Source organism: Paramormyrops kingsleyae, chromosome 6 (assembly GCF_048594095.1).
Source record: "Paramormyrops kingsleyae isolate MSU_618 chromosome 6, PKINGS_0.4, whole genome shotgun sequence".
NCBI lineage: Eukaryota > Metazoa > Chordata > Actinopteri > Osteoglossiformes > Mormyridae > Paramormyrops > Paramormyrops kingsleyae.
This window is the reverse complement of record NC_132802.1, coordinates 13,478,106-13,488,487: the sequence shown is the minus strand read 5'-3', so window position 1 is coordinate 13,488,487 and position 10,382 is coordinate 13,478,106. Positions and strand designations below refer to the sequence as shown.

Below are 10,382 nucleotides of genomic sequence, written 5' to 3'. Positions count from 1 at the left end.
TTAGTATTGCTATTAAACAACATCCCACATAGCAGACCAAGACTCAGGCTATTACTTTGCTATTAAGGCTCAGAATTGCATAGATTAACTGCTGTATGGGTGGCCATGCAGTGATAGTGGCCTGGAGCCTATTCCAGGCAACACAGGCCACAAGGCTGAGGTCACCCTGGATGGGATGCCAATCCTTGACAAGGTAATTAACAATACACTAAAGATGCACAATTCACTTTACTGGACAGAGTGACACTTTCCACATTGCACTTTACCATTTCATTTAACCTATATTAAAATAACTCATAGCATTGCTGGGTCAACCAGTGTTTACCATACTGTTTACTATATTATACTGATATTTATTTATTTATTATTAAGCTATACCTTGTTTCAGTCATTCCTTCTATTGTCTATTTATTCCATAAACACATACATCTACAGCACCTACTGTAGCTATATGTCTTCTCTGATGTTTGAGTGCCTTTGTTTTGTTTTGTGCTGTCGAATCCTGCTGAATGTTATATGTCACTGACTGGATGGTGCAAATAAGAATTCCTATGTACAGATATACAAAAGGCAAACAAAGAATCTTCACTCTTTAACTGAGAAGTCAAGGACACATAATTAAAAAAAAAACGGCAAAAACACACAAGTGAATGTTACCCTGCTTGCAATCCAATTATTTAATATTAGGTTTGTTGGCCGTATCATAAACGATTCATAAGTGAATATCTGAGCCTGATCAAGCAGAAACGCAATATTCAGCTAGTGTCAGAAAAGGATTCTTCAAAGAAAAAATAAATGTTATTAAACTTTCTATTTCGAAATACTGCAAAAGATGCACATTACTCTCTAGTGCAATTCTTGTGTATATGTGCAATAACTAAATATACAGAAGTCTGTAATTACAGAATGTTCACAAAGTATACTAGTCAAATTATTATAGCATGAATGACTTATTGCTTAAACACACTGGGCTCATAGAATACATTAAATTCAAATTACATTTATCCCCCAACAGTTAGTAGTTAGTAAAATAATTACAGCTGCTTTACAAAATACAACAATATTATTACAATAGACTGGATATGCATTGATTTGTGTAATTCAAAATAAATGTGTCATAATGCATTGTCAATTTTTTTAAATTATGTACTTAGGTTACAGTGATTAGGATTTTAGAGGTTTAAAAGCTAATCATATAAACAATAATAATGAGTATTAAATATTACCTATAATAGTTTAGCTATTTTTGGTCTCCCATCCTTTCTATGACTGTAAAACACTTGTCTATTTTGACAGTGGGCTGCTGTTTTGGCGTTTTTCATTTAGTTCCAATAACTGCATGTATGTGTAACTGTATTATTTCTTTGAGTCTCTCACAGTATTTCCTTAATACAGTGCTCATCTCTGATCATGTTACGAAGTACCGATACGTTACCATGAAAATGATGCCAGACATACATCGAACGGGTACGGTGATGCAAGTGATCCTGCTCCCTGCAACGTTAAGTAGAAAAAACTGAGGTATTGAATCGAAGGTACATCCTACGTGCTGATCTGGGTCAGTTTAGGATATCAGCGTTAAAAAAAAAACAAAAAAAACACCAGTACAAAGCAATAGCCCTTGGACATAAACAAAACCAAAACAGACATACAGTAAACACCTAACAACATTCAACATTAGATCTGCCTGTGGCACAAGCGCACAATCTTGTCTATTTCAGGGATCCACAACTCTATCGCCAAAAGGCCCAAGGGCGTCCTGACTTTCCCTCGACTGGCACCTGATTCTTCCATTTAGTGAGACAGCAACTAACCTCACTGGATATTTTTACATTTAAAATGGGAACTAATCGCTAGGCATGAACTCCAATCTGCCAGGTACCCATGTCTGGTTTCCTTTTTACGTGACTACTGCTGGTTCTCGTGGACCAGAAGCAGGATTTCTTCACTAAGAACCAGATAAAACAGATGTTGCAATGGAGGCAAAGGTCACCCTATATTTCGAAGCTTTCTGTGTGCTTCAGATGAGATGTTGGTTCCTTGTCATCATTAAATATCCTGCGCCAGTCAATGAAAGAGTGGAAATGTTAACCCCAGTTCACAAATTCTCAATCTGGCCTTATAAAAATGGTTCTAATTGCTCCCCAAATGTACTCCTGGCTGTTACATTTCATACTCTGAACTGTAGTGAGCACTGGAGCACAAAATGGGAGTCCAGTAGAGTACTACTAATGGTTGAGGTTAGTTACCATCCCCAAAAACATTTTAAATCACTTTGAATATGACAAAAGCACTTTGAAATGATTATGAGGATGAATTATTATTACTTATGAGAATTCCCTTCGATGATTAGAGTTGTGCATCTGAGGTCTACTGTAACAGCTTCCCGTGTGTATTATCGAATCCCTCCAAAACACTTCTCCTTGGAGCAAAACGGGGCAGCATCAGTTGAAGGTGGGGTTCCGGACACCAGACAGCCCGGCAGAGCTGGCCCTCTTGCTCCTGAACATCACGAGCGAGAATATGAAGAAGCACAGGCTCACAGCACCCAAGACAATGACCCCAGAGATCAGGGCACTGGTCAGCGAGTTCATCTGGAGGTCCGGGCCATTCAGTTGCACTGAAATGCACAGTCAGAAGGCGAGGTCAAAGGTGAAGGCTCAGCCCATGACATGCATGTGCTCAGGACCATCTCAGACCACATCATAACCATTCTGACTTAATATGGCTTCTGTATGAGGCATGTGGCATTATTCCTCATTGACAATTCTACTGTGTTGACTATTTAATGTTTAATTGTATTTTGTTTTTACATTTAGCTGTTTGGTACTTTGTCCATTTGAGGCAGATTACAGCTCTCAAGCCTGTTCTGCCAGTAATTAGGTAATAATGATTGGGTTTGTGGAATGCATAAGACATTATTTCTCACTGGAAATTGTATTTCCTTTAATTATACTAAACCTTGACTATTAGACCCAGCATCAGATAAGAACCACTGGCCTCATCTCACTTTTTTCCCCAACAAAATCACTTATAAGGAGGTTACTGTACCCCAAAGATTGGTATAGCAGTTTCAAAATGTTGAAACAATGTCAAGGCTTACCCATCTGAGAATTATTCATTGGAGTTTCATCTGCAAAGTGTAAAAAACAGGTCATTACAGAAAATATTTTAGTACAAAGATTTCATAGTGTCCCTGGTGTAACACAATACAGCTTAACGGTGAGGAAATTCACCCAGTGGCATGCCTACTTATGCCAGGCTGAGCTTCATCTCTAGGATGAGACAAACTTCAAAACGTGACACCTGTGTTTAAGTCAGAGTTAAGCTTATCCTTTAGTGCCACTGCAAAGCTTATCGGTTGCGCTTATCCTTTAGTGCCACTGCAAAGCTTATCGGTTGCGCTTATCCTTTAGTGCCACTGCAAAGCTTATCGGTTGCGCTTATACTTTAGTGCCACTGCAAAGCTTATCGGTTGCGCTTATCCTTTAGTGCCACTGCAAAGCTTATCGGTTGCGCTTATCCTTTAGTGCCACTGCAAAGCTTATCGGTTGCGCTTATCCTTTAGTGCCACTGCAAAGCTTATCAGTTGCATTTGATTATTACAATGGTCTGTTACATCGAGGGCAATGTGAGTGACTACTGCAAGACCATGAGAAAATAAAATGCCCCATGGGATTCAGAGGGCTAGTCTTTAAGAGCAGATGAGACGGATGGGAACAGAGGCAGCGTGGCGACAAGGGGCGGGCAGTGAGGCCCTACCACTGCGAGTGATGATGGGCCCGGCCGTTATGACCGCCTTCTCAGAGGCGGAGCTCGATTCCTTTTTATCTGACACGTCCCTTTTCTTTCTGCTTCCACAGATCTGGGAGGGAAAGGCATAAAGTTATGGATTTCTTTTATGTGTCTTTGAATGATGAAAGATCTGAATATTATCAAAGGGCACTGTGTTATATAGCTGTCATATAAATAATACAAAGAAAATAGGCTTGTAATATTGCTATAAAACTCAACACCCATTTATAGATAGATATTTCATGCATTCCAAGCAGGAAATTATATATTATATATGAAATACACATACATTTAAGGAGACTGAGTGTGCATAGAGGTGTATTACACACACATTGTGCGATCAGTCACCTCACCGGCATGAGAAGCGCACAGTCATCGACGCGGCACAGCTTGGTGACACAGTGCAGGAACACTGTGGACATCTTCTGGTTCTTGTGCTTGACGAAGCGGAACACCTCAAAGGAGAAGCGGCCCATCTGGCTCTTTCCGTTCTCAAAGACGGTCGTCTGGGGGTCCTTGTCACAGCTGCGGCCGGGACGAAGGACACGGTTGTGACTCGGGGGGGCACGCCCGCATGCACACTGCTGGGAAATTATTCTATTGATAATAAAGACTGATTCTTCAGTTGCTCCGAGAGGTTTACCTAAAGAAAAGGTCGTAGCGCAGCTCGTCGTTGGGGTTCCCAGACGGAGTTGTGTAACAGTAATCCATCAGTACATTCCACCTATGGAGAAACAATGACGGACCTGGGACTGTCAGCATATAGCAGAATATGTATGTAATACAGAGAATTAGGGAACATTTCTCAGGGTTGCCAACTTTGGTCAGCTGACTGGCATGAGATTTTCAATTCAATTTTCAAGTTACCTGTATGTAACAGTTTAATTACCCTACAAATAATCTATGAGGCTTGCAAACAACCCCAACGGTTTTGATGTAGCTAATTTTAGGTTTATAATGGAATAATACAGAGAGATTTCTGGCGTGAGCGGTGGAGTCTGAAAGCGTAAGTATGATGTGTGGGAGTTGGTAGCCCTGCTTCTTTTACACAGCAGCACAGCGCTCTGCTTTAAGAACGCAGTGCTGTGATATATGTCCTGTGAGCCTCATTATGCCGTACTGCCTACTGTTATAGTGAAGTCTGTTGGAGCAAACTTGAACCCCCCTGCACCGGGGGTAATTAACTCGTGCGACTGAAAGGCATCGATCAGATCAGGCTTCGGCTAGTTATCTATTTACTTTAAATGAATTGCTTTATGGTGGGTTATTTTGCAGTATGTGTGCTGCCACTGCTCAGCCTCCACATCACTAGAAGTGCCCAGTCATCAGTAAGTGAAGGAAAAGAAAAAAAAAAAAAGAAAAGAAAAACAACCCAAGGCACGGATGAGCATCACGCATCATTAGCTAATGCGATTAATTAGCGGTGACAAAGCCGCAGCGTGGTGACAGAGATTTATATTATGGGGACGGTCCTGTCTGCGGTGCGCCAATGTCCTAATGACGCCGCAGCATCGCAATTACAAACACTTCGCTCATTTAACTTGGCTTTGCCTTCTTACAAAGCACTCTGTGTGAAGCATTAATAAGTGAATCCCAAATGGGAACGGTCCTTTACCTTCTATCCAGATTGGTGGCCTTCACGGCTGCGAATACTCGTGTCTTTAACGTCAGCCCGGCCATAGGGATGGCCAGATGCTGCGTGTAGGTGGAGTCCTTCAAAAAACAGACACATATTCAGCAAATACATCCTCATTTTTCTATTGACATAATTTTCTCAATTTAAATGACATTTTTAGAAGCAAATCTAACCATATAACTTGTCTACATTAGACTATTGTGCTGTCTATGCAATTCAAACAAGTTTTACTTTAATTAGCAATAAAAATGCTTTGAATTGGCATGTATTTTGTGTAAAAAGAAATGAATCAACAGATGTTAGAAGCATGTGGTTGTGTGATTTATTTTCATGCAGACGAACTGATTTGTTTACTTACGTTGTAAAGTAATAAACTCAAGGTGCTTATAAACGTGCCGTTGCTGTCCTTAACAGATATTGCTGCAGCTGACCTTAACAAGAAAAACAGGAGTTACAGACCTCTTAATACATTTTATTGGGTAGAAATCCGCAACAGGACTGAAAAATTATCTTCATTTGGGAGGGTATTGATTATGAAATGATGCAGTTTTTAGAGTCTTAGAAAAAGAGCAGATCCTTTCTGTGAGGAGTACGTGAAGACATTGTGGCCAGATACGGTGAAAAACTCACGACGCGAGCTGAGTATTGTTGACCAGGTACTCGAGAGGATAGCTACAGCTGAATTTGTACAACAGCCCAGGCAGGTAGCTAATAATGGTGGGTGGGTCTGGGGTGTCGATGTAGCCCGATATGTTCCCGATCTGCACCAGGGAGAGGTTCCCGTAGGCGTTGGCCCCATGCGCTGTGGTTACCTGCAGCAGGGATACATCATGGATGAACCGTGGCTCCTCCATCCTGTGACACACTCCCCGATTAACCTGAAATCCCGCCATAGCGCAGACCTGCTCCCGATAGCATCTCACGCGCCATTACACTAATGCACCGGCGTCACGCTAATCCCTCGCCCCAATCCGCTAATTATACGCAGCCCAATTTACCCAAACCCAGCTTAGAGCCGCCTCATCATTCATCACTCTTGAAAGGAGCCCCGAGCTAATAGTGCTAAAGATTTTCCTCTATTTTGCCCTTGCAGAAAGTTCCAGACAACATCAAAACACTAAACAATCTGTTGCATTTACTTTAGATTCAAACCAATAGGGCTTGTTCATTTTGGAGTTTCCAGCAATGCATGCACTGAACCGCACTTTTGTTGTAAATGTAGCTGAAGTGTGCTGGTGTGTGGGTTCTTCTGAACATGAGGCTGGTGTGTGTGTGTGTGTGTGTGTGTGTGGGTGGGAGGGAGGGGGGTCAGATATACAATACATTGTGGGGACATAGAAATGATTACGGAAGGGCCCCATAAAGATATGAGTACAGGTCTTTGTGTGTGTTTGTGTGTGTGTGTGTGTGTGTGTGTGCATGAAACCTCACCACCAGGGAGTTTCCGCAGGACTCCAGCGTGCTCAGGCTGATGCTAAAGAGCACCACTGTGGGGAAGGTGTTGTTGTTGATGAAGCCTCGGCAGTGGGCATCGCCGTGGCGACCGTTGAGGGCCAGGTCGATGTCCGTGTAGCCAGAGAACAGCACAGGGCAGAAGTTGATCTTAAGGGTGATGGTTTGCACCCCGCAGTACACACTGATGTCCCGCTCCGCTGCGTTGTGTGGACAGCACTCTTGTTAAATTCTCACCGACAGATATAGTGGCACCACTTGAACATGTTACACATCAATTAGCAGGAAATTAGCAAAAACGCACAGGGCATCACTTAACATTCTTAGAGTTAAATTAATACTGTCACTTTTCCTGTTGACTTTTCCGTGTGGCCTCCCAAGCATGAAAATGGTGATATTTCACATGTCAAATTGAGCATTTCTCCATGTTGATAAACGAATAAATGTACAGAGGTGCAAATAAAGTCAGTGTGTTGTCTTTCTCACCAGGAAATCTGCTGTGGTAGTTCGCATCACAGTTGTACCCATTGAACTGTGCCGTGACTGAGAGAGCCTTACTCATAAGCACAAGAACCAAACATGTTCGTTCCATTTCAGCACCTGGAACAAATTAAATCGTTAATCATCTCACCCGTCAAAAAAAAAAACAGATTCACTGTCTGGACAAGCTGTGCACAGCAAACTTCAAAATGTCTATGTAAATATGAGGTGAGTAGATAACTAACATACTTCCAGCTACTCTGAATTATGAGCAACATTACCCGGAATCTATTGAAAAGTTAGATCTCATTTTTATTTCAGACTGATATTTACATCTGCTCTACAGAGCCAGAACGTGCACAAAAATTCAGGCATCCCTCTGAATTTGTTAGGAGTGCTTTTCTACATTCTCCTCTGAGGGAATCTGAGGGAACATATGTATAATTAATTTGCAGATCCGTGCCCATACGTCTCTGCTCTGCAAGTCTGTTTGAGAACAGGAACAACACATGGACGAGATTTGTTTGGCTGAAATATTAATTCCATCCTCAACTTCCTGCTTCATAACCACAAAAACGAGCCTCTTTTTGCAGACAGCCTGGCATTTGTCTGTTTGCCCTTTTGTTTTTTTAATCCTTGTGGGAAATCATGTAGTTTTCATCATTTATTCTTACCAATACATTGTTACACTCCTTTTACATATTTTGCATGCTGCTTTTCTCCCTCACACGTGTCCAGTTGTCTCCACACTTTATGACCTTCAACATGGACTGATTGTTTTTCCATATGACCCCATAAGGTTTGCTAGGTCTAAACAAAGACAGAGTTTTCTGGAAAAAAAAAACATTGGGATGTGTCCTTGGCTTATCACAAAGATCTTATCTTTGTGGAGGTTCAGACACTGAGACGAACACATCAACTTCTCACAGATATTCCCATTTTCTTTTGTTTCATACTTCTCCTGTTTCACCTATTACATGATCAAGTTAATCACCATAGAACTCAACCATCTCTGGAGATGGAAATTCCCAGCAAAATCCAACATCCTTCTCCCTCCCCTATGAAAATCACCAACATCACCAGTAACAGCTGGTATTTATTTAAAAGTAAACTGGTCATCAGATGGCCCACGGTCAGACACCCAATAGCCACATTATTTGCAGATGCCCTCCTCACCATCAGATAAGCATATAAGGTGCCGGGACGAGGAGGACAGGCCTCGCCCACCATTAAATTGCCGCCAGGCTGCTGTGTTGCCCCCAGACACTGGGCAGCTGTTCCACTTACCCTGGTCCCTTCGAGAGACGACGAGTCAGCGGTACTCCATGTGCTCCGGAGCGTCGCAAGCCATCAAATGGTCAGCACCGCGTCCCAGAGAAAGCACTAGGAACGTGCCCCCCCCTCCCCCCACTTTGGCGAGGGGGGGGGCCACATAGAGATTCATTATTTGAACGCATCAACAAAAAGGGCTGTGTTGCTGGGGGGGGCAGACATGGGAAAGTCCATCAAACCTGAATGTATTGTACTAATCTTTTCACGGGCCCCGAAACCTGAGCGTGTTTTCAAGGTTCCCACTCAGATCCCGGCTGCTTGATCTTCCTCTGTCAGCACAAACGTTGGGGCTCTCCATGAGGTCCATTCTGGCCCGGGGGGGGGGGGGCTATCTTTTCATCAGCGTCTGGAGCGGTCCAAGCCGTTGACTGAGGTGCCCTTTCTCCTCTCGTGGGTGGTGGGGCCATCTGGGCGCCCTTTTGGTGCTTTGTGTCCGATGGCTTCATCAGAACCTCCCCAACCCCCCCTTTTACTGGGACGTGTTGCGGAGAAGCATCTTCACTCCACAGCGCGTATCATACACGCCGGGACCCGCCATAACCTCCCTGTCAGCTGACAGCCCCTACGGTGTGTCACAGCAAGAGGGACAAGTATGAGGTTCCTGGAAATACAAGGAACATTTAAGATCTTTATGCATAATATGATCAGAGGTAAAACTGGTTAGCCTTTCTGGTCAATTCATTGTATTGATGTTTGGATGCATCAGTTTTCATGGGACTAATAAAGGGCTGTTTTATTATCAAAAAAACCTTCTAAAATCATATTCACAACATAGAACCACATAAATCAATAAAAATATTATAAAATGAAACTGAAAGACACCAATGGATATATCTACTGGATATGCATGGGGGGTGGGTGGATGGATGGATGGATGGGTGGATGGATGAAAGGATGGATGGATGATTATTATCCTAAAATGCACCATCTTAAGATATAACTAATACCTTTAATATTAAATTCTTTACAAACAAAGACGTATAACTTTACCCCCAGCTATCATATATTAACTCCAAATTTTGTATGTGAATGATTATCAACAAAATATATTATTTATATAGACACATGATGAAGATGATGTTTAAAGAAGGCATTTTTTCTCAAATCCAAAGCCAGTGAGCCACAATGGCCACCATCATTTGGCTCTAGAACGTACTCACGCAGTCAACGTGCCAGCAGACCAGCGATGGCCTCCTCTGTCTCCTGGCTCCTCTGTCTCCTGCCCCTTCATTTGTCAAATCTTCGCTGGCTCAGCACAAGCCGAGGCATGTATCCGTCTCCTTTGGGTTACACGAGTCCCTCTGCCCTCCCGATCTGGGATGGAGACACCATGACGTTGGACAGCAAAAAAGAAGAACGTTGTTTAAAAATTTGTAGTGTACTTTTTAAAGGCCATATTGACATATTTGCCCTACTGTATACTCAAGTTCTTCAAGTTAATCTCTTCAGCAAAGGCAATTGTGCCATATTATCTAAGTTGTAAAGTACGGAGAGATTGTTATGAAGGTCAGAGCTCAGAAAAATGCCCCTGTTCCTTTCCAGACCCCTACAGAACTCCTGGGTCCATTTGTACAGACTGCTTAAAAGTGTCACGATTGTAAACCAGAGCTTAGATGGCCTCAAACAAACGAGCCCTGAGAAGCTACTGGTTAAAGCTGAGGAGAACATATTGTGTGGCAGTTCAGCA

The 10,382-nt window shown here is 42.5% G+C and overlaps 1 protein-coding gene across 1 annotated transcript; it reads right to left on the bottom strand.

Moving 5' to 3' along the window:
- Positions 1–1,714: 1,714 nt before the first annotated feature.
- zpld1a (zona pellucida-like domain containing 1a) lies at positions 1,715–7,475 on the bottom strand. Its single transcript, XM_023835214.2, is given in 10 exon segments — positions 1,715–2,620; positions 3,089–3,133; positions 3,763–3,865; positions 4,149–4,320; positions 4,439–4,519; positions 5,411–5,508; positions 5,790–5,862; positions 6,062–6,243; positions 6,863–7,083; positions 7,370–7,475. Coding segments are annotated over 10 exon segments (1,257 nt in total). The 3' UTR covers positions 1,715–2,444.
- Between the last annotated feature and the right edge of the window lie 2,907 nt (positions 7,476–10,382).